Source organism: Carcharhinus amblyrhynchos, chromosome 8, assembly GCF_965287045.1.
Source record: "Carcharhinus amblyrhynchos chromosome 8, sCarAmb.v2.hapA, whole genome shotgun sequence".
Lineage (NCBI taxonomy): Eukaryota > Metazoa > Chordata > Chondrichthyes > Carcharhiniformes > Carcharhinidae > Carcharhinus > Carcharhinus amblyrhynchos.
In genome coordinates this window covers 15,829,060-15,856,983 of record NC_137331.1, presented here as the reverse complement: position 1 = coordinate 15,856,983, position 27,924 = coordinate 15,829,060, and the positions used below count along the sequence as shown (strand labels likewise).

General features: G+C 44.1%; 1 protein-coding gene across 1 annotated transcript in view; it reads right to left on the bottom strand.

Moving 5' to 3' along the window:
* Positions 1–27,924, bottom strand: part of LOC145346928 (regulator of G-protein signaling 22-like) — a 208,311-nt gene that overhangs the window by 7,102 nt on the left and 173,285 nt on the right. Inside the window, 3 exon segments of the mRNA XM_080194805.1 lie at positions 5,033–5,035; positions 11,631–11,699; positions 18,318–18,476. Coding sequence (XP_080050931.1) covers positions 5,033–5,035; positions 11,631–11,699; positions 18,318–18,476 — 231 coding nt within the window.

The window sequence follows — 27,924 nt, the reverse complement described above, 5'->3', positions numbered from 1 at the left end:
ACTCAAGTGGATAGAGCCGTGAAGAAGGCTTATAGTGTGTTAGCGTTTATTAACAGGGGGTTTGAGTTTAAGAGCCGTGGGGTTATGCTGCAACTATACCGGATTTTGGTGAGACCACATTTGGAATATTGTGTTCAGTTCTGGTCATCTCGCTATAATAAGGATGTGGAAGCATTGGAGAGACTGCAGAGGAGATTTACCAGGATGCTGCCTGGTTTGGAGGGTAGGTCTTATGAGGAAAGGTTGAGGGAGCTGAGGACGATGAGAGGTGACTTAATAGAGGTTTATAAGATGATGAGGAGGATTGACAGAGTGGGCGTGCAGAGACTATTTCCTCGGGTGGATGTAGCTGTTATTGGGGGGCATAACTATGAGTTTCATGGTGGGAGATATAGGAGGGATGTCTGAGGTAGATTCTTCACTCAGAGAGTGGTTGGGGTGTGGAATGCACTGCCTGCTGTGATAGTGGAGTTGGACACTTTAGGAACTTTCAAGCGGTTATCGGATAGGCACATGGAGCACACCAGAATGATAGAGAGCGGGATAGCTTGATCTTAGGTTTGTACATAGCTCTGCACAACATTGAGGGCCGAGGGACCTGTACTGTGCTGTACTGTTCTATGTTTTATGTTCTCTGTTCTTAATCCACGTTCAAGTTTGTCCTACCAAAATGAATCACCTCGCACTTATCAGGGTTAAATTCCATCTGCCACTTTTTGGCCCAGCTCTGCATCCTATCAATGTCTCTTTGCAGCTACAAGAGCCCTCCACCTCATCCATTACTCCACTAATCTTGGTGTCATCAGCAAATTTACTAACCCACCCTTTAGCCCCCTCTTCTAAGTCATTGATAAAAATCACAAATAGCAGAGGACCCAGCACTGACCCCTGTGTACACCGCTGGTAACTGGACTCCAGCCTGAAAATTTTCCCTCCACCACCACCCTCTGTCTTTTATGAAATAGCCAGTTACTTATCCAATCGGCCAAATTTCCTTCTATCTCACACTTCCTTACATTCTTCATGAGCCTACCATGGGGAACCTTATCAAATGCCTTACTAAAATCCACGTATACAACATCAACAGCTCTACCTTCGTCCACACACTTAGCTACCTGCTCAAAGAATTCAATCAAATTTGTGAGGCAGGACTTACCCCTCACGAAATCATGCTAACTATCCCAGATTAAGCTGCATCTTTCCAAATGGTCATAAATCCTATCCCTCAGGACCCTTTTCATTAACGTACTGACCACTGAAGTTAGACTAACTGGGCTATGATTACCAGGATCATTCCTATTTCCTTTCTTGAAGAGAGGAACAACATTTGCCACTCTCCAGTCTTCTGGCACAATCCCCGTGGATAGTGAGGACCCAAGGATCAAAGCTAAAGGCTCCGCAATCTCATCCCTTGCCTCCCAAAGTATCCTTGGATGTATCCCATCTGGCCCAGGGGACTTATCGACCCTCAGGTTTTTCAAAATTGCTAACACATCTTCCCTCAGAACATCTATCTCCTCCAACCCATCAGCCTGTATCACACACTCATCCTCAAAAACATGGCCCCTCTCCTTAATGAACACTGAAGAAAAGTATTCATTCAATGCCCACCTACCTCTTCCGACTCCATGTACAAGTTCCCACTACTGTCCTTGACTGGCCCTAACCTCACCATGGTCATTCTTTTATTTTTCACACAAGAGTAAAAAGCCTTGGGGTTTTCCTTGATCCGGCCCATCAAGGACTTCTCCTGCCCCCTCCTAGCTCTCCTAAGCCCTTTTTTTAAAACTCATTTCTAGCTACTTTGTAACCCTCAAGCGACCCAACTGAACCTTGTTTTCTCATCTTTACATATGCTTCCTTTTTCCTCTTGACAAAACATTCAACCTCCTTTGTGAACCGTGGTTCCCTCACTGGGCCATTTCCTCCCTGCCTGACACGGACATAGCTATCAAGGATATGCTTGTTCCTTGAACAAGCTCCACTTTTCATTTGTGCCTTTACCTGACAGTTTCTGTTCCCATCTTCTGCTCCCTAATTCTTGCCTAATCACATCATGTTTACCCCTGCCCCAATTATAAACCTTGTCCTGTGACCCTATGATGAATACTATCTCCAAAGTGCTCTCCCACAAACAAATCTAATACTTAGCCTGGTTCATTACCCAGTATCAAGTTCAATGTGGCCCCACCTTTTGTAGGCTTATCCACATAATGTCAGGAAACCCTCCTGCACACACCGTACAAAAAGTTCCCCATCCAAACTATTCGACCTATATTCGAAAGGTTCCAATCAATATTTGGAAAGTTAAAGTCACCCATGATAACTATCCTGTGACCTCCACACCTATCCATAATCTGCTTTGCCATTTCCTCCTCCACATCTCTATTACTATTTGGGGGCCTATAGAAAACTTCTAACAATGTGACCACTCCTTTCCTATTTCTAACTTTGTCCCTTAGTGTCAGAGAGACTCGCAGGGTAAAAAAGTGGGGTTAAGGGAATGGGACCTGGCTGGAATTGTGGTCAGTGTAGATTCATAGAACATAGAACATTACAGCGTAGTACAGGCCCTTCGGCCCTCGATGTTGCGCTGACCAGTGGAACCAATCTAATGACCCTCTAACCTAAACTATTCCAATGTTATCCATATGCCTATCCACTGGCCATTTGAACGCCCTTAAAGTTGGCGAGTCCACAACTACTGCAGGCAGGGCATTCCACGCCCTTACTACCCTCTGAGTAAAGAACCTACCTCTGACATCCGTCCTATAATTACCACCCCTTAATTTAAAGCTATGTCCTCTTGTGTTAGCCATCACCATCTGAGGAAAAAGGGTCTCACTGTCCACCCTATCTAACCCTCTGATCATCTTGTATGCCTCAATTAGCTCAACTCGTAACCTTCTTCTCTCAAATGAAAATAACCTCAAGTCCCTCAGTCTTTCCTCATAAGACCTTCCCACCACACCAGGCAACATCCTGGTAAACCTCCTCTGCACCCTTTCCAATGCCTCCACATCTTTCTTATAATGTGGCGACCAGAACTGTACGCAATACTCCAAGTGCGGCCGCACCAGAGTTTTGCACAGTTGCAACATGACCTCATGGCTCCGAAATTCAATCCCTTCACCAATAAAAGCTAACACACCGTACGCCTTCTTAACAACCTTATCAACCTGGGTGCCAATTTTCAGGGATCTATGCACATGTACCCCGAGATCCCTCTGCTCGTCAACACTACTGAGTCCTTCCATTAGCCCTATATTCTGTACTCCTGTTACTCTTACCAAAGTGAATCACCTCACACTTTTCCACATTAAACTCCATTTTCCACCTCTCGGCCCAGCTCTGCAGCTTATCAATGTCCCTCTGCAAACTGTAACATCCATCCTCACTGTCTACAGCTCCTCCGACTTTGCTGTCGTCAGCAAATTTACTAACCCATCCTTCCACACCCTCATCTAGGTTATTCATAAAGATGACAAACAGCAGTGGCCCCAAAACAGATCCCTGAGGTACACCACTTGTAACTGAGCTCCAGATTGAATATTTCCCATCAACCACCACCCTCTGTCTTCTATCAGCTAGCCAATGCCTGATCCAGACTGCTAAATCACCCTCAATCCCATGCATCTGCATTTTCTGCAGTAGCCTACCATGGGGAACCTTATCAAACGCTTTGCTAAAATCCATATACACCACGTCAACTGCCTTACCCTTATCCACCTCTTTGGTCACCTTTTCAAAGAACTCGATAAGGTTTGTGAGGCACGACCTACCCTTCACAAAACCGCGTTGACTATCCCGAATCAATTTATTTCTCTCTATATGATTATAAATCCAATCCCTTATAATTCTTTCCAAAACTTTGCCCACAACAGAAGTAAGGCTCACCAGTCTATAATTCCCAGGATGGTCTCTACTCCCCTTCTTGAACAAGGGGACAACATTTGCTATCCTCCAGTCTTCTGGCACTATACCTGTAGCCAATGATGACATGAAGATCAAAGCCAAAGGCTCTGCAATCTCCTCCCTAGCCTCCCAGAGAGTCCTAGGATAAATCCCATCCGGCCCAGGGGACTTATCTATTTTCACACTCTCAAGAATTGCTAACACCTCCTCCTTATGTACCTCAATCCCATCTAGTCTAAAAGCCTATATCTCAGTATTCTCTTTGACTACATTGACTTTTTCCTGCGTGACGAAAAATATTCATTCAGTGCCTCTCCTATCTCTTCAGGCTCCACGCACAACTTCCCACTACTGTCTCTGACTGGCCCTAATCTTGCTCTAACCAATCTTTTATTCTTGACATACCTATAGAAAGCTTTAGGGTTCTCCTTGATCTTATCCGCCAAAGTCTTCTCATGTCCTCTTCTAGCTCTTAACTCTCTTTTTAGCTCCTTCCTGGTAATTTGTAACTCTCCAGTGCCCTAACTGAGCCTTCACGTCTCATCTTTACATAAGCCTCCTTCTTCCTCTTCACCAGAGATTCAACTTCCTTAGTACACCAAGGTTCCCTCGCTCGACCACTTCCTCCCTGCCTGACAGGTACATATTTATCAAGGACTCGCAGTAGCTGCCCCTTGAATAAGCTCCACATTTCAGTTGTTCCCAGCCCCTGCAGTTTCCTACTCCACCCTATATGTCCTAAATCTTGCCTAATAGCCTCACAATTAGATGATAATAGCCTCATAATTAGATAATAATTCAGATGGTCTCCGTTGGGGGTTTTATGATTCTATGAATGAAGCAGCACTGATTTTCTGACAGTATCTTACCCAGGCCTGATCCCCATAACACCAAGTATTTACCTCATTAATCCCCCAACCTACACATTTTGGGACATTAAAGGGCAGTTTACCATTTGCAAACCACATAAACTGCACATCTTTGGACTGTATGAGGAAACTGGAGCACCCAGAGGAAACCTACACGGACAAGGAGAGAATGTGCAAACTCCACAGACAGTCATCTAATGCTAGAATCAAACTGGCTCCCTGGTCTGCAAGGCACCAGTACTAACTACGTGCTATCATGTGATCCATCAGAGGATATGAAGCAATGAGAGACCTTCTCTTGTAGAAAGAGAACTGCAAAGCCACCAAGTCTGGCTCTACTTGAGGATTCACTTTCGATGTTGGCAGTAGCCATCCCTGTGGCTAGTAAAAGGTGTGTACTGGCACGGTTCCCTACTCGAGAATTGATCCAGGTGTTAGAACAAAGAGCAGTACACCACAGGAACAGGTCCTTCAGGCCACAAAGCCTGTGCTGACACATGACATCTTTCTAAAGACCTTTTGTCTATATGTAGTCCCTATCCCTCCATTCCCTACCCATTCATATATTTGTCAAGATGCCTCTTAAAAATTGCTATCTGCTTCTACCATCTCCTGTGACAGCACATTCCAGGTACTTACCACAATCTGTGCAAAGAAACTTGCCTCTCACATCGCCTTTAAACTTTCCACCTTTTATCTTAACCCTATGTCCCATAGTAATTGATATTTCTACCATGGGAAAAAGACTCTGACTATCATTCTACCTATGCCTCTCAAAATTTTGTAAACTTCTATCAGGTTACCTTCAGCCTTCAAATGGAAACAAACCATGTTTGTTCAACCATGTTTTCTCTGCTCCCAATGTAGTCTCTATATCGGAGAGGTCAAGTGTAGACTGGGTGATCATTTTGCTGAGCACATTCAGTCTGTGTGCAATCAAGGCCCTGACCTTTTGGTTGCTAGCTATTTTAACACACGATCCTTCTCCCATGCCCACGTCTTTCCTTGGTCTGCTGCAAATACCAGTGCACATGAGGACAGCCTCAACCAGGATCTTGGGTTCATGTCATACTTTCTGTAACCGCTCAATTTGCCTGGGCTTGCAAAATCATATTAACTGTCCTGGCTGGAGACAATACACCCCTCTTCAACCTGTGTTTGGTCCTCTCTCCACTCACATTGTCTGTAATTTTAAGACTGATTACCTGTAAAGACTCGCATTCCAACCATTATCTTGTAAATTGAGGTGGTGTCTTCATATGCCCTGTTTGTGAACACAAGTCCTCACTCACTTGATGAAGGAGCTTGTGACTCCGAAAGCTAGTGTTGTCAAAAAAACCTGTTGGTGTTGTGAGACTTCTTACTGTGCTTACCCCAGTCCAATGCCAGCATCTCCACATCATGGCTCCCCTAACAAGACAGCTGTATGTGTTACCTCAACGGCTGCAAATTGGGAAAAGGCAGTGTGCAGTGGTAACTGGGTGCCCTTGTGCATCAATCACTGAAGGTAAGCAGGCAGGTACAGCAGACAGTAAAGAAGGCAAATGGCATGTTGACCTTCATTATGGGAGGTTTCAAGTACAGGATTAGGAATGTGTTGCAAGAGTACTGTGTGCAGTTTTGTTCTCCTTTTCTGAGGAAGAATGTTTTTGCTGTTGAGGGAGTGCAGAGAAGGTTTACCAGGCTGATTCTGGGGATGGTGGGACTGATGTATGAGGGGAGATTGACTAGGTTAGGATTGTTTTCACTGGAGTTCAGACGAATGAGGGAAAATCTCATAGAAACTTATAAAATTCTAACAGGACGAGACAAGGCAGATGCAGGGAGGATATGGTGGGGGAGCCTTCCCAGTGTCCTCCCATTTCAGAATATGGAGAACTCCCCAGTGGTGGGGGAGTCACAGTCTGAGGATTCAAAGTACACCATTTAGGATGGAGGTGAGTAGACATTTCTTCACCCAATGAGTGGTGAGCCTGTGGAATTCATTACCGCAGGAAATACTTGATGCCAAAATATTGAATGTATTCAAGAGGCGGCTGGATATAGCACTTGGGGCGAATGGAACATAGAACATAGAACATTACAGCGCAGAACAGGCCCTTCGGCCCACAATGTTGCGCCGACCAGTTTATAAAAAAAAACACTGACCCACTAACCTAAACCAATCCCTTTTCGTCCATAAACCTATCCATAGATCTCTTAAACGCCCCCAAACTAGGCGCATTTACAACTGCAGCAGGCAGGGCATTCCAATCCCTCACCACCCTCTGGGTAAAGAACCTACCCCTGACAGCCGTCCTATAACTACCACCCCTTAATTTAAAGCCATGCCCCCTCGTGCTAGCATTCTCCATCCGAGGAAAAAGGCTATCACTATCCACCCTATCTAAACCTCTAATCATCTTATATGTTTCAATAAGATCCCCTCTTAGCCGCCTTCTTTCCAGCGAAAACAACCCCAAATCCCTCAGTCTCTCCTCATATGACCTCCCCTCCATACCAGGCAACATCCTGGTAAACCTCCTCTGCACCCTCTCCAAAGCCTCCACATCCTTCCTGTAATGTGGGGACCAGAACTGCACACAGTACTCCAAGTGCGGCTGCACCAGAGTTGTGTACAGTTGCAACATGACGCTGCGACTCCTAAATTCAATCCCCCTACCAATAAACGCCAAGACACCGTATGCCTTCTTAACTACCTTATCTACTTGATTCCCAACCTTCAGGGATCTATGTACACATACACCTAGATCCCTCTGCTCCTCCACACTATTCAAAGTCCTCCCGTTAGCCCTATACTGAACACATCTGTTACTCCTACCGAAATGAATTACCTCACACTTCTCCACATTAAACTCCATCCGCCACCTCGCGGCCCAGCTCTGCAACCTATCTAAGTCACCCTGCAAACTATGACACCCTTCCTCACAATCTACCACACCACCGACTTTGGTGTCATCAGCAAACTTACTAATCCACCCAACTATACCCTCATCCAGATCATTAATAAAAATTCCAAGTTTATGGGGGAAAAGCAGGATTAGGGAGGGCAGTGCAGTTGATGTTGTCTACAAGGACTTCAGCAAAGTCTTTGACAAGGTACCGCATGGTTGGTTGTTGCATAAGGTTAAATCTCACGGGAACCAGGGTGAGGTATCTAGATGGATACAAAATTGGCTTCTTGACAGAATGTAAAGATGTCGGCGAAGCTGGAGGGTGGTTGTAGAGAGTTGTTTTTCAAACTGGAGGCCTGTGACCAGCAGGGTGCCTCAGGGATCAGTGCTGGGTTCACTGTTATTTGTCATTTATATTAATGATTTGGATGAGAATACAGGAGGTATGGTTAGTAAATTTGTAGATAACACTAAGATTGGTGGCATAGTGGAGTTATCTCCAATTGCAACAGGATCTTGATCAATTGGGCCAGTGGGCTGACGAATTGCAGATGGAGTTTAATTTGGACAAATGCAAGGTGATGCATTTTGGTAGATTGAACCAGGGAAGGACTTACTCAGTTAATGGTAGGGCACTGGGGGGAGCTATAGAACAAAGAGATCTAGGGGTACATATTCATAGCTCCTTGAAAGTGGAGTGAAGGTGGGCAGAGTGGTGAAGAAGGCATTCAGCATGCTTGGTTTCATCGGTCAGAAGATTGAATACAGGAATTGAGACATCTTGTTGAAGTTGTACAAGACATTGGTAAGGCCACACTTGGACTACTGTGTGCAATTCTGGTCACCCTATTATAGAAAGGATACTATTAAACTAGAAAGAGTGCAGAAAAGATTTACTAGGATGCTACCAGGACTTGATGGATTGAGTCATAAGGAGAGGCTGGATAGATTGGGACTTTTTTCTCTGGAGCGTAGGAGGCTGAGGGGTGATCATGTAGAGGTCTATAAAATAATGAGGGACGCAGTTCAGCTAGATAGTCAATATTTTTTCCCAAAGGTACGGAAGTCTAAAACTAGATGGCATACGTTTCAGGTGCGAGGGAAGAGATACAAAAGTGTCCAGAGGGGCAATTTTTTCACACAGAGGGTGATGAGTGTCTGGAACAAGCTGCTAGAGATAGTAGTAGAAGCAGGTACAATTTTGTCTTCTAAAAAAAATTTAGATAGTTACATGGGTATGATGGGAACAGAGGGATATTTGCCAAATGCGGGCAATTGGGATTAGCTTAAGGGTTTCTAAAAAAAAGGGCGGCATGGACAAGTTGGCTCTAGAGGCCGCGGGGGCATTCCATGGGATGCCAGGGTAGCTGGACTGAGCTCCAGAAGCTCCGGTGTCCCATGATTCCACAAATCCCACAGAGATCGCCACTGGGTGCCTTAAATAATCCAGTTGCATAAATTAAGGGTCTTAACTTCCATTAATCAAGTCTTAAAGGTACACTCAAAGGTTAGGACTTGATTAGCTGTAAAGATTCGCATTCCAATCATTATTCTGTAAATTGAGTTTGTGTCTTTATGTGGCCTGTTCATGAACAGAATTCCCACTTACCTGACGAAGGAGCAGTGCTCCGAAAGCTAGTGGCGTTTCCTATCAAATAAACCCCGTTGGATTTTAACCTGGTGTTGTGAGGCTTCTTACTGTGTTTACCCCAGTCCAATGCCGGCATCTCCACATCAACAAAGAACAAAGAACAAAGAACAACACAGCACAGGAAACAGGCCCTTTGGCCCTACAAGCCCGCACCGCCATTTTAACATTGTGAGTGCTCTCTTCTACCTATGACCTTTGTCTATGCCTATTGGACTCCACAATAAAGGAATTATAACCAGATTGAGGGACGCCTAATTGAGGGACAATTTGTTAACACCAATCAGCATAAGAGCATGTTTTTGGGGTATGGGAGGAAACCGGAGCACCCGGAGAAAACCCACGCAAGCACGGGGAGAATGTGCAAACTCCCACAGACACAGGCCCAAATCCATGTATCTGCACAGCAAAGAGTGACAGTCACTGAGCTGTCATGTTGCCCGTTAGCTGGTCCAGTTTAAGCGTACACTAACGACGTGAAGCACTAGGCAACTCTCGAAGCAACATCCAAGAGCAGCCCTCGCACGACTCACTGCGTATGCCCCTTGTTGGACAACAAGGTGGACTGAATCACCTGATCACCAACAAGGCAGACCAACACTGCCATGTCAGGCTGAGACTTTTATATACCAACTCTGATTTGCACCAAAGTGACATCACACCAAAGACGCTAATGTGGGCGGCCAGATTGCTCAGATTGCCATTGCCATTACGCCCAGATTGCCATGTTGATTCCGATAATGGCATTCTAAAGTATGGTAAGTGATGCAAATTAGCGGTAGGCTGGTTTTCAACGTGATCTCAACAGCGCTACTTTTTTCAGTTTGGGAGATGTGCAGGGGTCATAAACGCTTGTGAGGATCCCACAAAATGGCCAACATGCATATCTCTCAGCCTGATCCACCAAAAAATTAGCAGGTTGAAATGGACAATCGCCCCCCCATGGCCCAGTAAAGTTGACACACACTCGCACCCAAAGCCTACTAGGCTACTCCCATGGACGTGGAGGCTTGTCAAATCAAGTCTGTGATGTCTACGTTAAGGCCAGGTCACCATATGTAGCTTCTGACTAGCAGGGTAAATATATGGGGTTACAGGGATAGGGCCAGGGTGGTACTGTGATTGATGTCGACTCAATGGGCTGAATGGCTGTTATGGTACTGTAATTCTATAATTCAATGATTTTCATCTTTGAAATCCCGAGGTGTGTATGGTGTAAGCATTGGATGTTGCCCTGAACGAGAGAAAATTATGCGGGAGCCCAAGGATGATGCCACCCTCAACACTAAGCTCATCTTTCTTTGACCAGTATGTTTCATTTCATCAAGGGCTATCCTTGAATCTCCCATGTAGAATTATATTTTTAATTTTGAGAGAACTGGGTCCTTTTGTCTCTAGTTCTTGATTTGCTTTATAGACGCTGCAAGATGTCCAAAAAATCAAGGGTCATTATAATCGCTTTCACAGATGGTGGTGAGGCCAGACTTAGACATCATAGAAAGCCTATAGGACAGTAGGAGGCCATTTGGCCCATCCCACCCAGACCCTATCTCCAAAACCCCACATATTTACCCCATTAATCCCTCTAAGCTACACACCCCAGGACACTAAAGGGCAATTTAGCATGGCCAATGTACCTAACCCAATGTACCTTTGGACTGTCAGAGGAAACCGGAGGACCTGGGGGAAACACACGCAGACACGGGAAGAGTGTGCAAACTCCACACAAACAGTGACCCAAGCTGGGAATCGAACCCAGATTCCTGGAACTGTGAGGCAGCAGTGCTAACCACTGTGCTACCGTGCTGCCTATGCTTGTGGGCAATGGCAGACAACTCAGACTTAGCCTGAGTTGCACATGTCTAAAAACCTACTAGGGATTGAGGGGGTTGGGGGAAGAGGGATGGGGCTGCATGAAAAATTCTTTACAATAAGAAGTCTCACAACACCAGGTGAGACTTCTTGCTGTGTTTACCCCAGTCCAACGCTGGCATCTCCACCTCATGTAAAATTCTTGCCAGAGAGTCATTCTGGTACAGAAAGAGATCTTTATCTTTGTTCTTTGTAGGGCAATCCAATTAGTCCCAGTCGCCTGCTTTATCCCTATAGCTCTGCAGATAAATTTTCTCAATTTCATTTTGAAATCATTCATCACAGGGCTCACTTACATTCCCCACTGCATTCCCGCACAACACCAGAAACTATGACTCAAATTCAGAGAATTTTGAAAGATTTATCTTTGACTGATATCATTCTAATTCATTCTAAATGCCAAAACATTGCTCTTCAGCTGCAATTCCTTACCTTCGCCATTTCTCGTTTCTTCCTACTCTTTTGTAACATCTGGTCCTCCACTAAGTCTTGCACTTGTATCTGGAGGATAGATGTAAAGAAGGACTTTAGGATCAAATTCTAAACAGGGCAACCAGCATTATTTTCAGCCATTTCAAAATATGCCACTTTATACTTTCTCCTCCAATTTCGTACATACAGAAGGGAATGGGACATAATATTGAAAGGGAAAGAATTGGATTGCTTTGGGAAAAAGGAAGTGGGATTAATTGGATAGCTATTTCACAGGCTTCTTCTTCTTTATCATTCATTCAATGCAAACATCAGTGACAAGACCATCATTTGTTGTCCATCTTGAACCACCGCAGTCATTTGCCAAGCAATGACCATTTTGAAGTAGAAGTGAATTGAACTCACTCCTTTGACATTCAACAGCATTATCATTGCTGACTCCCTCAGCAATCTTGGTTTCTGTTGATTGACCCGAAATAGCAGTCGCATTATCTGATAGTATGGATCATGGTTCATCCAGAGGTAGTTCTGGCATACTGGTACGTTGAAGCGTGTAGCTAACAACTGAGACAAGGGTTCTCTCCACACTAATTCATCTTCAGTTTGCAGTGTAGAGGAGATTGGGTTAATTTGAACCAATACAGTTGCAGGAACCCACTTTTCACAATGCTGTAGCTGTGCAGCAAAACTTGCTCTTCTTGTCAAAATAAATGTCTTTGAATTACCTTCATTTTAAGAATTGCGTCTGTTTTTGCATCCTATCATCTCAGATGTTTCCTGTGGTAAGTGTAGATCAAAAGTAGTTCTCAGCTTCCTCTTCAGTAAGAGTAAAGCTGAAGAACTTTTAATGGTCGTATGTGTGGTGTGATACATTGCAAAGAAACTGTTTAGATTGGCGATTTAATGAACCTTGGTTCTTTGACATTTTCAATGAATGCTTCAGGGGCTGGACAAACCTTTTGGCTAATCCATTTGTTGATGGGTGTTAATGCGCAGATTTTAGGTGTTGGATACCACTCCATAGAATCTGTAGAATCCCTACAGTGCAAGAGAAGGCCATTCTGCTCATCAAGTCTGCACTGACTCTCTCACCGAGCATCTTACCCACACCCACATCAGGCACCCCTTCCCAATTAGCCATTTACCATGGCTAATCCTCCTAACCTGCATATCTTTGGACTGTGGGAGGAAACAGGAGTACCTAGAGAAAATCCACACATGCAAACTCCACACCCAGATAGTCACCCAAGACCAGAATTGAACCCAGGTCCCTGGATACTGTGAGGCAGCAATGCTAACTATATCTTTGGATAACCCTGAAACGCTTGAGCTGTGAATTGTGATCCATTGTCATTCAAGATTTGTTCTGATTTCTCAGATCTGGTGAAAATCTTATTGAGCATTTCAATGCTTTTTTCCACAGTTGTTGACTTCATTAGAACAACTTCTGGCTGTCTAAAGTGTGCATCAATGACAACTATGAACATATGCCCCTCATATGGACCTGCAAAGCCAATGCCTAAAAGACATTTTAGGCCTTTCCCACAATTGCAATTGGGACAACAAGCACAAGGCTAAAAATGCAAATTGGGCCCAGTGTTGGGTTATTCGTGATTCTCCCAGGCCATTTTTGCCAGCGTAATCAACCTTGCACCAGGGAAGGGTCTGGCAGGGATGGAGCCAGGGCAGAGGGGTTGAAGGTCAGTAGAAGGGGAGGGAAGGGGAGAATTCAGCATCAGGAGATGAGGGCATGGTGGGACTGGCAATTGGGATTCGGGGCCAGTGATCAGGAGTTGAAGCTGCTGATTGACATTGAGGCCAGTGATTGGGAGTGGGGGCCAGTGATCAGGAGGCCAGTGATTGGAGGGCTGGCGATTGGGGGGAGGAGTGGTGATTGGGGACAGTCCATGTGGACAGGTTGGGGGGAACGGGGGTGCTCTGTGGGGATATGGCGATCAAGAGGATGTTTGTGGGAGGGGGTGGGGATTTGGCCACCTTCAAGGGCTGGGGTTGACATCCATGAGGAGAGGGGGGAGAGATGAAGGTTGATAGACAGAACAAAGAAAAGTACAACACAGGAACAGGCTTTTTGGCCTTCCAAGCCTGTGCCGATCATGATGCCCCACCTCAATTTTAAAAAACTCTTCTGCTCTTACTTGGTCCATATCACTCTGTTCCCTCCCTATTCATATACCCATTCAGATGCCTCTTAAATGTTGCCATTGTGCCTGCTTCCATCACCCCCTCTGGCAGCGCATTCCAGGTACCCACCCCTCTCTGCATGAAAACTTGCCCCGCAAGTTGTCCCTGTCATTCTGGTGTGCTCCATGTGCCGCTTGAAAGTTCCTAAAGTGTCCAACTCTATTACAACTGGCAGTCCATTCCACACCCCAACCACTCTGACTGAAGAATCTACCTCAGAAATCCCTCCTCTATCTCCCACGATGAACCTTATAGTTATGCCCCCTAGTAACAGCTACATCCACCCGAGGAAATAGTGACTGCACGTCCTCTCTATCTATCCTCCTCATCATCTTATAAACCTCCATTAAGAACATAAGAACATAAGAAATAGGAGCAGGAGTAGGCCATCTGGCCCTTCGAGCCTGCCCCGCCATTCAATAAGATCATGGCTGATCTGTCGTGGCTCAGTTCCACTTTCCCGCCCTCTCCCCATAACCCTTAATCCCCTCTCTTATCAAAAACCCATCAACCCGCTTCTTAAAAATATTTAGCGAGGCAGCCTCCACCACTTCAACGGGCAGAGAATTCCAGAGATTCACCACCCTTTGAGTGAAGAAGTTCCTCCTCAACTCCGTTCTGAACCGCTCCCCCTTTATCTTGAGGCTGTGCCCCCTAGTCCTACTGTCTTTTTTGAGCGGGAAGAGTCTTTCCACCTCTATCCTATCCATCCCATTCATCATCTTATACGTCTCAATGAGATCTCCCCTCATTCTTCTAAACTCTAAGTTGCCTCTCATCCTCCTCCGCTCCAAAGAGAAAAGCCCCAGCTCCCTCAACCATTCCTCATAAGACCTACCCTCCAAACCAGGCAGCATCCTGGTAAATCTCCTCTGCATTCTCTCCAATGCTTCCACATCCTTTTTATAGTGAGGTGACCAGAACTGAACACAATATTCCAAATGTGGTGTTACCGACATCTGGTATACTTGCAGCATAACCCCACGGCTCTTAAAACCAAACCCCCTGTTAATGAACGCTAACACACTATAGGCCTTCTTCATAGCTCTATCCACTTGAGTGGCAACCTTCAGAGATCTGTGGATATGAACCCCAAGATGTCTCTGTTCCTCTACATTCCTCAGAACCCTGCCATTGATCTTGTAATCTGCATTCAAGTTTGTCCTACCAAAATAAATCACCTCGCACTTATTATAGTTAAACTCCATCTGCCACTTTTTTGGCCCAGCTTTGCAGCCTACAACAGCCCTCCACCTCATCCACTACTCCACCAATCTTGGTGTCATCAGCAAATTTACTAACCCACACTTCAGCCCTCTCTTCCAGGTCATTGATAAAAATCACAAATAGCAGAGGACTCAGCACTGATCCCTGTGGTACACTGCTGGTAACTGGCCTCCAGTCTGAAATTTTTCCTTCCACCACCACCCTCTGTCTTCGATGAGACAGCCAGTTACTTATCTAATCAGCTAAATTTCCTTCTATCCCATACCTCCTTACCTTCTTCATGAGCCTACCATGTTATCAAATGCCTTACTAAAATCCATGTATACGGCATCAACTGCTCTACCTTTGTCTACACACTTAGTTATTTCCTCAAACAATTCAATCAAATTTGTGAAGCAGGACTTACCTTTCATGAAACCATGCTGACTATCTGTGTCTACGCTGATTGATATGCGTGGGGGCCAACAATGAGGCCAGCAATGTCTCTGTGGGGGTTGTGAGGCCAGCCATGTCTTTGCGGGGGGGTTGTGAGGCCAGCAATGTCTCTGTTGGGGGGTTGTGGGGACCAGTGGTGAGGCCAGCAATGTATGTGGGTTTGGATGCAGTGATCTGGATGCTGGGAGGTCTTTTCCGCAAACCCACCGCCTCCCAGGTTCCCGCTCATCTTGCCGATTTCAGGCTCTTTGGCCCTGAGGCCCCCTCTGCCCCCCCACCCCCCCTCCCACCACAGCATTTAATGATATTCACGACTGGGTCCTCTGCATTGCATAGAGTGTGGAGATTTGGGTGAGAACAGTTTTCCCACCAATTCAGCACTTTTGGGAGAATCGTCCCCATAGAATCCCTACATCGCAGAAGAAGGCCATTCGGCCCATTGAGTTCTCTCTTAACTCTACTCCTATATCTTCTATACTATCCAAGGAAGCCACTTGACCCCAGCTACCAATGCATGTCATATGCTTCCTTTATCTTCTTGACCAGGACCTCAGTATCCTGAGTCATCCAGGGTTCCCTACTTCTACCAGCTTTGCCCTTCACTCTAAAAGGAATGTGCTTATCCTGAACCCCGGGTTAACACACTTTTGAAATCCTCTTACTTACCAGCTGTCCCTTTGCCTGCCATCTTGTGGAGATGCCAGCATTGGATTGGGGTAAACACAGTAAGAAGTCTCAAAACACCAGGTTAAAGTCCAACAGGTTTATTTAGTAGCAAACACCACTAGCTTTCAGGGCTCTGCCCTTTCATCAAGTGGGCAGAGCCCTGAAAGCTCGTGGCATTTGCTACCAAATGAACCTGTTGGACTTTAACCTGGTGCTGTGAGACTTTTTACTGCCCTTTGCCTGCTAACAGACTCTCCCAAATCAACTTTTCCCGTCTAACACCATCAAAATTGGATTTGCCTCAATTTAGAATTTTAACATTTTGGCTAGACCTATCATTCTCCATAGCCATCTTAAAACTAATGGAATTATCTTCGCTGGTCCCAAAGTAGTCCCTCAGTAACTTCTGTCATCTGTCCTTATTTTCCAGGAGGAGGTCAGGTTTTGCCCCCTCTCTAGTCAGGCCATCCACATACTGAATGAGAAATTCCTTTTGGATACGCTCAACAAATTTCTCTCCATCCAAGTCCTTCATACTATGGCTGTCCCAGTCAATGTTGGGAAAGTTCAAGTCTCCTGCTATCACCATTGTATTTTTCTCAGAACTACCTGTAATCTGGGTAGAACCAGAAGATTGGCCAATGGCCTAAAAATCCTACCCAAAGGTTTTTTTATCCCAAATACAAGAGCAGAATTCGGGCAATCTGAAATGAATCATACCTGGAGTGAAACACCTGCTCACTTGTGCCAAATTCAGATATAAAAACTTAAGGTCTAGGCTATCTTCAGAAAACAACTTGGAGTTTCTGGCCTGGGTCTTAACACTACCAATCAATCACATAGCCATTCAAACTCCACTTGAAGAAAAGACTTAATCCTTTTAAGTGCTTAAATATTTATCATAATATACAAATATATATTTAAAAATCTCATCAAAACACAATTATTCATTAAAGCATTAATTGAACATTAATTGAGACGTATAAGATGATGAATGGGATGGATAGGATAGAGTTGGAGAGACTCTTCCTGCTCAGAAAGGACAGTAGGACTAGGGGGCACAGCCTCAAGAAAAAAGGGGGGCGGTTTAGAACGGAGTTGAGGAGGAACTTCTTCACTCAAAGGGTGGTGAATCTCTGGAATTCTCTGCCCATTGAAGTGGTGGAGGCTGCCTCGCTAAATATATTTAAGACACGGGTTGATGGGTTTTTGATAAGAGAGGGGATTAAGGGTTATGGGGAGAGGGCGGGAATGTGGAACTGAGCCACGACAGATCAGCCATGATCTTATTGAATGGCAGAGCAGGCTCGAAGGGCTAGATGGCCTACTCCTGCTCCTATTTCTTATGTTCTTATGTTCTTATGAACAAAGTCCAGAGTTTCCTTGACAACTACACTAAAATCACTTTTAGAAATGTTTTAGAAGTATTTAGAAATATTAGCACAATCCTACCTCCAAATTTTCCATGTACCTTTTTGCTTTCTTTTTTTATTTTAACTCAATTTTGTCTTGTGTTGCTTTAGATGGCAGCTGTTCACAAATTTAACATTCACCCATCCTCAAGATCTAGCTTTTGCTTCTTGGTCACATTTGTCCTTGCATCACTAAATCTACTGTTATTTAATCTCTCCTGTCTCCCACCCTACCCTAGATCTTCTCTTTTGTTCTTTCATCCCCAACCATCCACCCCCACTCTGACTGACTTACTTATAACTTATTACATTGTTAATTCTCCGCTGTTCTGATGAAAGGTCATGGGCCTGAAATTATATCTTCCATTTATGCAGCACTTCTGATATATGTGATGAATGCAAAACAGTAAATGTCTAATTACCAAAAGAGAAAATGCCAGGACATTTCAGCAGGTCTGTGCAGCATATGTAAGGAGAGAAAAGAGCTGATGTTTCAAGTCCAGATGACCGTTTGTCAAAGTCATCTGGACTTGAAATGTCAGCTCTTTTCTCTCCTTACAGATGCTGCCAGACCTTCTGAGATTTTCCAGCATTTTCTCTTTTGGTTTCAGATTCCAGCACCTGCAGTAATTTGCTTTTATCCAGTAAATGTCTAGTTTATGTTTTCAGTATAAGATAAATAGATAATGCTGTTTTACATATGGTGCATGTTATAACAGATTAGTCAATTGCAGAATTGTTGTACCCGTGTATGGTGTCTGTCAGCAAACTCTGGTGAGGCCAGAAACATTGGCAGCCATTTCCGTTCCATGCGCGCTTTCACATATTTTTGAATCTCAATTAGAACATTTGATGATAACTGATCGTGGAGCAACTTGCCCCATCCCCCAGCCAACTTCATTACCTAGAGAGAGGAATGACATATATGGTTTCTTTGTTTTCAAAATAAATGAATACATTGATGTTTTTCACAATAATACAGGTAACTTCAAAAATGTGCATTTCTAATAGTGAGACTGTATATTTAAAATTCACTGGTGTGTGTGCTCCCCACACATCAAAATGTTTTCAATATGCTCATATTCCCAACATGTGCTCTCAATGTATAAAGCTGTCAGCTGTCTTAATTAGTAACAAGAATCAGATAATTTAGATTCAAGAAAGTAAGATGTTGTGAATCATAAGCTACTTCCTCAGGAAGCCATCTTTAATCAGAAGAACATGCCCTCTGAATGGAAAAAGAATTTTTACACATTTTAATATTCCTCCAGTAAATATTACCTCATTTTCCCAAGTTATATTTTAATATCTTTTTAAACAGCTTTAATTTAGCTGAAATGTAATTTTATGTTAGAATGTAAAATTTGTTGCTGCAATGAGCACTTCATTAGCAGGTAAGGGCAGAATTTAATTAAGCTTTGTTAATTGGGGATAGGGCAACCAGAATTAGACGTCACTTATATTTCTACGTTGGGAGCCGGAGCCGGTTTCATTCATAATGGGATGATAACAGGCACTTGAAGCAAATATAATTATGCATTGGAAACTATTTCCAATTGGAGGATGTCACAGTCAGGTTCAGTAGGTACAGGTGCATGAAAGCACTGCTTGAACAAGAAGCAGAGCTCCGTATCAAGGTCCCAAATTTCACTTGTTCTGAAGTGCAAACCACTTTTGCTGTGTACCCCCCTTTATTCCTAACAGCCCCTCGCAAATGTCTTCTCCATCCCTCCCCACTCAACCTCTGGGGACAAAGACACATTTAACCCAAAGGATACACCCATACCAGCACAGGTACCTGGACATGAACGGGATCTCATTTAGATTCAGGCATACATCCTGCAGAGAACACCATAGACAAATCCTGACTGATGTGGAGTTGGTCCCCATGCTGATGATGGGTCTCTGATCATGGCTAAAATCTTGAACAGAAGCCTGTTGGAAATTCAGCAGAGGTTTGGATAACACCTAGAGAGGTTAGGAAATACCTGCGACTATGAAGGAGTTCATGCACACCATGATTTTTGCCATGTCTCAGGCATATGAAAGCATGGCTTCTTCCATGGAGAGTAGGTAACTGCCATGAAGAGCTAGTTTGAGTGACTGACCCTTACCCTAGCTGTTGCCCTAGCCACTGATTTCAAACAGCAGAAATTAGGTTGGAGTGATGAAGCATCTGGATTTTCCTCCAGGTGTCCCTTTCCTCAGGGAGTGAGGTAGTGTTACAGCACACCCAGATGGAGGAAGCATGCGTATGTAAGCTGTGTAAGAAGTTTCCTCACAATGTATAATCTCATATACACAAAATTTGCCCATGATTCGGGGACCTACATGACCATTGTCACATGATAGAGGCAGATTTTCCTATTCATTACCTACCAACTGCTGACAGCCTCCTCCCCAGAAACAATTTCTAAATCTGCATTCTTTATCATCTTGGACAGCAAGGGGAGTAGACCTCCATCACAAACTTTCATTAGAGAAAGCTGTTTCCCAGAACAACTTGATGCATCAATGGGCCTACATCAAGTAGCATTAATTTTGACAGCTTGTCTGCTGCACAATTAATTTATCTCATTCACAATGTTTTCCACTCCCAGAGTCTTCATTAAATTCAATTCAATTAAATTCCACCCAAATGTGTTTTAAAATTATTTAATAAGTCAAAGATTTAGGTTTAATTTTAATGTTGTGATTATTCAAATATCAATTAATTCAAATATACACAACATTTTGTAAGATGCTTCTCTAAGCTAAGAAGATGGACAAGTGATCTTTCCCTGATGTATATCTTTTAAATTTTCTGAACTGTTTCTGGGATGGTATTAATCCATCTGTCACTAGCTGAACATCTGTTAACCATAGAATCCTGACAGTACAGAAGGAGGTTATTTGGGCCACTGAGTCTGCACCAACTCTCCGAAAGAGTATCTTACCTGGGCCCACCACCCTACCCTATCCCCTCAAATCCATATGTCCAGCACGGTTAATCCACTTAAACAACACATCTTTGGACAGTGGGAGGAAACTGGAGCATCCAGAGGAAATCCATGCAAACACAGGGAAAATGTGCAAACTTCACACAGTCACCTCAGGCTGGAATCAAACTCTTGTCGCTGATATTATGAGGTAGCAGTGCTAACCACTATGCTACTGTGCCATCCAGTGTTGTAGCTGTAGAGGCTGATTTGTGATGGCAAACTCTTCCATGCCCAATGCAGAAGAACAATGTTGGTTCAAGGTCAACTGATGTTTTTTCCCTGCTGGCTGTTTTCTGCCATCTGTTTATTTTTTGTCCTCTGCTTTTTTTTGTGCACTTTCTGACTACTTGCCTTCAGGTAATCCAGTCAACTCTAATTGCAATCAATTTGAGACTTTGCTTGCAGAGAGCTTTGTGTCATAGATGTAAATGACTTTCATGCTGATGGCAAGCTAACCTTAGAGCATGTCTTTGAATATATGGCTGTCATTCATTCAGCTTACATGACCCAAACAATGGAGTCACCACTAGTCCAAGGACAAACATACTGGGGATCTCTGCACACAGGTGTACTTCCATTTTGACATTCTTGACTTGCCAGGAGATCTCAGTATTCATTTGAGCCAATGAAGGGGGAAGTTGCACTTACTTGTCCATGCTTCACTACTAAAGGAGGGTACTAGGCACATTCATAACTTTGTTTTTTTTTCAGTAGTTTGCTGTTGGTTCATATTTGACTCAACTTTGACATGACAGTTGTGGTCTTGGCAATCCTGATGCTAATTTCAGCAACAATGGACAGATTACTGGTAATTGTTGATCCAGGATATATGAACTTGTAGCAACATTCAGAGTGAGGTTGTTGATGTTGATAAAATATGAAGTCTCTGAGATCATGTGCAAACTGACTCAGGAACAGCTTCTTCCTTGCTGCCATCTGACTTTTGAATAAACCTACCAAATACTAAGCTGATCTTTCTCTGCACCCTCGCCATGACTGTAACATAATATCCTGCAACCTCTCCTTCTCCCGATTGTTATGGTTCAGGTTAGAAACTCCAAAGTGTTTTATGAAGCCCACCTGAACCGTAAGGTTTGCCTTTTAAATTTGGCTAAGATAAGCATGAAATGTTTCACTTCAAGTATAATTCAAGTGACCCACAAGGGAGCTTTTATCAAACAAAGTTAACTTAAGAATATAGTTAATATATATAGCATGAACTTTTATCAATTAAGAACAAAGAACAAAGAACAAAATCAGCCCGGGAAACAGGCCCTTCGGCCCAACGAGCCCGCGCCGCCATCTCAACACCCTCTCTCCACCCACGATGGCCATGTTTTATGGCCATCCAGATTGAGGGAAACTGATTTAGGGACAATTTATTCCTGCCAATCAGCCTAACAGCACATCTTTGGGGTGTGGGAGGAAACCGGAGCACCCGGAGAAAACCCACGCAAGCACGGGGAGAATGCGCAAACTCCCACAGACACTGGCCCAAATCCATGTGTCTGCACAGCAATCAGTGATAGTCACTGAGCTGTTTACAAACAAGAAACAATCGTGGTAATGTATAACCCTTAACAAAGATACCTACAATGTTCCAATCAAAGCAATCCCACAGACAAAAGACCCTTTTCACAGATTTAACATAGCACATATTCCATACTGGCATCAAGGCAGTCAAATTCTGCAGTCAAATGCACTTGCGATTCAGAACAGGTTGAACATAAGAACATAAGAATTAGGAGCAGGAGTAGACCATCTAGTCCCTCAAGCCTGCCCCGTCATTCAATAAGATCATGGTTGATCTGAAAGTGGTTCAGTTCCATTTTCCCGCCTGCTCCCCATAACCCTTAATTGCCTTATTGATCAGAAATCTATCTACCCGTGACTTAAACATATTCAACAAGGTAGCCTCCACTGCTTCAATGGGCAGAGAATTCCAGAGATTCACTACCCTCTGAGAGAAGAAGTTCCTCCTAAACTGACTCCCGCTTATTTTGAGGCTGTGCCCTCTAGTTCTTGTTTCCTTTCTAACTGGAAAGAACCTCTCTGCCTCTACCCTATCTAGCCCTTTCATTATCTTATATGTCTCTATAAGATCCCCCCTCAGTCTTCTAAACTCCAACGAGTACAGGCCCAATCTACTCAATCTCTCCTCATAAACTAATCCCCTCATCTCTGGTATCAACCTGGTGAACCTTCTCTGTACTCCCTCCAATGCCAATATATCCTTTTGCAAATAAGGGGACTAAAATTGCACTCAGTACTCCAGTTGCGGCCTCACCAGTACATTGTACAATTGCAGCAAGACCTCCCAGCTTTTATATTCTAACTCCTCACGATAAAGGCCAATATTCCATTTGCCTGCTTGATTACCTGCTGCACCTGCAAACTGAGTTTTTGCAATTCATGCACAAGGACCCCCAGGTCCCTCTGCACAGTAGCATGTTGTAATTTATCACCATTTCAATAATAGTCCATTTCACTATTGTTCGTTCCAAAGTGGATAACCTCATGCTTGCCAACGTTATATTCCATCTGCCAGATCCTTGCCCACTCACTCAGCCTATCCAAATCCCTCTGCGGACTTTCCATGTCCTCCACACAATTTGCTTTCCCACTCATCTTTATGTCATCAGCAAACTTTGTTACCTGACACTCGGTCCCCTCCTCCAGATAGTCTATGTATATGCTGAACAGTTGATGCCCTAGCACCGATCCCTATGGCACGCCACTAGTCACTCATTTATTCCAACTCTCTGCTTCCTGTTAGATAGCCAATCCTCAATCCACGCTAACACTTTACCCCCAACTCTGTGTACCTTAATCTTCTGCAGCAACCTTTCGTGAGGCAACTTATCGAATGCCTTCTGGAAATCTAAAAACACCACATCCACCGGTTCCCCTCTGTCAACCGCACTTATTACATCTTCATAAAATCCACTAAATTCGTCAAACGTGACTTTCCCTTCATGAATCCATGCTGCGTCTGCTTGGTTGAACCATTCTTATCCAGGTGTCCTGCTATTTCTTCTTTAATGATGGTTTCCAGCATTTTCCCAACTACGGATGTTAAGCTAACCGGCCTGTAGTTACCCGCCTTTTGTATACTTCCTTTTTAAAACAGCTGCGTCACATTAGCTGTTTTCCAATCAGCCAGTACTTCCCCAGAGTCTAGCAAATTTTGATAAATTACTACTAACGCATCTGCTATTACTTCTGCCATTTCTTTCAGTACCCTGGGATGCATTCTATCCGGGCCTGTGGACTTGTCTACCTTTAATCCCATTAGTCTACCAAGCACTGCCTCTTTACTAATAGTAATTGTTTTCAGGACCACAACCCCTACAGTCCCACGGCTGTTAATGTTTGGTAAACTATTTGTGTCCTCAACCATGAAGATCGACACAAAAAACTTGTTCAAGGCCTCGGCCATTTCCTCGTTTCCCATTATTAAATCCCCCTTCTCGTCTTCTAAGGGTCCAACATTTACTTTAGCCATTCTTTTCCTTTTTATATATTTGTAAAAATTTTTACTATCAGTTTTTATATTTTGTGCTAGTTTAGCTTCATAATCTATCTTTCCTTTCTTTATCATTTTCTTGTCGTTCTTTGTTGTTTTTTAAAGCTATACCAATCTTCTAATTCCTCACTAGTTTTGGCCACTCTGTACGCATCGGTTTTTAATTTAATACTCTCCTTTATTTCTTAGTTATCCAAGCTGGTTATCCCTTTTCTTATATTCCTTCTTTATCACCGGAATATATTTTTGCTGAAGTCAAAACAGCTTCCCAAAACACCAGAGAGATTCTGGTCTAGCCCCCAACAACAGCAGATTTGTTTCCTTCAGGAAAGCAAAACCTTGCTTTAAGATCACCAACAGAATTTCTAAATAAAACAGGGAGACAGAGAAAACACTTCATTTTAGCTTGCTGTCCTCTCTAAAACTGAAACTCAACCTGCAGCTCCAAACTGAAGATGAAAAAAAACTGTCCAAAAACACATGACTGTCTTCCTAACAATGCGGGATCATAAAACTAATCCCAGAGTAAACACAAGCAACCCCATTTAAACCACTTAAGTAGCAATATAAAGACTCATCATGGTGAGCCCAGCATCATAATTACTTCAGCTAAGGCTGTGAGCTAAGAAAAACTGCAGAGCTGCAGAGATCATGATTTTTTAAAAAAATCACTTAAAGGTACACTAATATCACACTATTTACTCTGTGAACAGTATGTTTTGACTGTATAGAGAACAAAAAACAATACTTTTTACTGTGTCCCAATACATGTGACAATAATAGACCAAAAATATCTGGGTACATTCTAAACTTGCCTCTACCATCCTCCATACCATCACTACCCTCTGGGTAAAAGAAATTTCCTTCTTGTCCCCCCATAAACCTCCTGCCCCTCACCTCAAACTTGTGTCCCCTCATGACTGACTTTTCAACCGAGGGGAATAGCTGCTCCCCATCTCCTCTGTCCATGCTCCTCATAATCTTATATGCCTTGATCAGGTTACCCCTCAGTTTTCTCTGCTTGAATAAAAACAATCCAAGCCTATCCGATCTCTCTCTTCATAACTTAAATGTTTTATCCCAGGCAGGATCCTGGTGAATCTCCTCTGCGTCCTCCCCAGTGAAGCCTATCCTTGATTGATAAAGGCAAGCGTCTTTACCACCATCCTACTAACATGCTCTTCCCTCATCAGAGATTTATGCACAAACAAGCAAAGTCTATTTGTTCCACAGAACTTATGAGAGTCATACGATTCACTGAATACTTCCGTGTCTAATTATTCCTTCCAAAGCATATCACCTCACACTTTTCAGGGTTAAATTCAAACTACCACTTAACTGCCCACTTGACCACCCAGCTACATCTTGTAGCCCAACAAGACCTCACTATTAACCACCCAGCCAATCTCTGTGTCATCTGGAAACTTCCTAATCCTACCCTCCCCCACCTTCCCCCCAGCCACCTCTCCCCAACATAGATATCTGTGTTGTTTATATAAATGACAAATAATAGGGAATCCAACACAGCTCTCTGTGATACATCAGTGGGCACTGGCTTCCAGTTACTAAAGCAGCCTTCTGTCATCACTCTCTACCTTCTACAACAGAACTAATTCTGTATCAACATACAGATACTGTAACAGTGCTGATTTTCCACTTTTAATGACTTCAGGTGGAATGCCATCACATCCTGGGACTTTACCATTGGCCACTATCAATGGACTTTTTGGTCTCAACTTTAGTAGGTTCAGCTCCCCAATGAAAATAAAATCTAGAGAGCTCTGAGAGATTTCTTAGTGACAACATTCTCTGTTGTGAAGAGTTTGAGATGGCGCTCGATCCAGCTTTTCATCAGCTTGCATGATTCAGTATTGATCACCCTGGCTCTCTTCACAGAGGATAATTTGGGTGTTGCTATCCAGATGCTTTCTTGATCCCTTTCTACATCTCTCTGGCGTTCCCAGATATGGCAGAGATTGTACATTGTAGTCTGCACTGACCACAATCCCACCCAGGCCCCATCCCCATAGCCCTGTGCATTTACCCTAGCTAGGCCCCTTGACACTATGGGGCAATTTAGCATGGCCAATCCACCCCTCCCTGACACCCTATCCCAGCATGTGAAGACAGACTTTGGTGGATTGAGCGGACGAGACCAATGGAAGGTCCAACGGTCAAGAAGGCAGTCTCTTCAAGCATCATGGAACACGAAGAGCAGGAAAAGATACAGAAGACATCCTGGTCATCCACTGTGCCTAGTCCCATCTCCAGCTGTCTTATCTTGCCACTAGATCCAGATGGGAATTGGGAAGACAGAGTGAGGCTGATGCTGCGCAACTCTCCCTTGCTTTAATCCAAATCAAGCACTAGTCTCAACTCCATCATCATCATTGTCTTGTTCAATCCTTGAAGTTCTGTGGCGATGGGTGAATGACGAAGCAGCAGGTGTGGATACGCTGGGAGCTGTAGTCATGGACTTGCACACAGGCAGCTCAGGTCTAATGGTTGTTTTCTGCTGACTGAAGCAGCAGTGAAACTACCTGGGCTACTGAGCAGTCCTCTTCAGGAACGCACTGCTCACCTCTGTAGAATGAGGAAGGGGCTAGAAAAGGTGCCCTAAACACTGCCTGCTTCACTACACCCTGGCCAATTTACCGCGGCTGGCGGGGATCCCCTCTTGCAATCGAACAAACAAAATAAAACACAAGGTGACACCACTGACCATTGGCACTTAGAACGTGTGCAGACTTTTGGACAACCCTACAGCAGACAGACCAGACAGAGGAACAGCCTTAGTTGCCAGAGAGTGAAACTCGTCTTGCCAATGTAGGTCAGTTGACTGAAACTGGAGGTGGATACACATTTTTCTGGAGTGGTCACGGCGGCGATGAGCGTTGTGATGCTGGAGTTGGATTTGCCGTCAGGAGTCACCTTGTTCAGAAACTGGATAGTCTACCCAACGGCGTGAACGACCGGCTTATGACATTACAGCTTCTGCTACAGAACAGAAGTCAAGCCACCCTGATCAGCGCCTATGCCCCCACAATGAACAACCCGGGTGAGATGAAAAACAAGTTCTATGAAGAACCAGATGCCCTACTATCAGCAGCGAGCAGTACCAACAAGCTGATCTTGCTTGGACATTTCAATGCAAGAGTAGGATTTGATTCTGCAATTTGGCAGGGAATCATTGGGAGGCGTGGAGTGGGCAAGTGTAACAGTAACGGCCCACTGTGCAGCACACAACCTCCTCATCACCAACACAACCTTCCGTCTGCCTACCCGTAACAAGATCTCCTGGATGCACCCCCGCTCTAAGCATTGGCATCTTATCAACTATGTCATTGTCAGGAGAAAAGACAGGCAGGATGTCAGAGTGACCATGGCCATGTGTGGTTCTGACTGCTGGACAGATCACAGGCTCATTGTCTCCAAAATGAGGCTCCGCATCAGACCCAAGAGGCGACCACAAGGAAGTAAGGTTATGAAAAGAATCAATGTGGCCAAGCTGAAGAACCCCAGCATAGCTTCAGCACTGGCTGAAGACTTAGAAATCAAGCTTGCTGACCTTCACCTTGCAGGCAGCAAGGTCGCGGGACTATTGACATGACTGGGAACGCTTCAGGAATGCTGTCCATATATCTGCACTGAAGATGCTCAGGCCCTCCACCCGCAAGCAGCATGACCGGTTCGATGAGAATGATGAGGAGATACAGGCCCTACTTGTTGAAAAGCACCTTCATCGGGCCTGTCAGAATGACCCATCATCAGTTGCCAAGAAAAATGCTTTTACCAGGGCTCGCAGGACAGTCCAGAATAAACTGTGTAAAATGTCGGATTCCTGG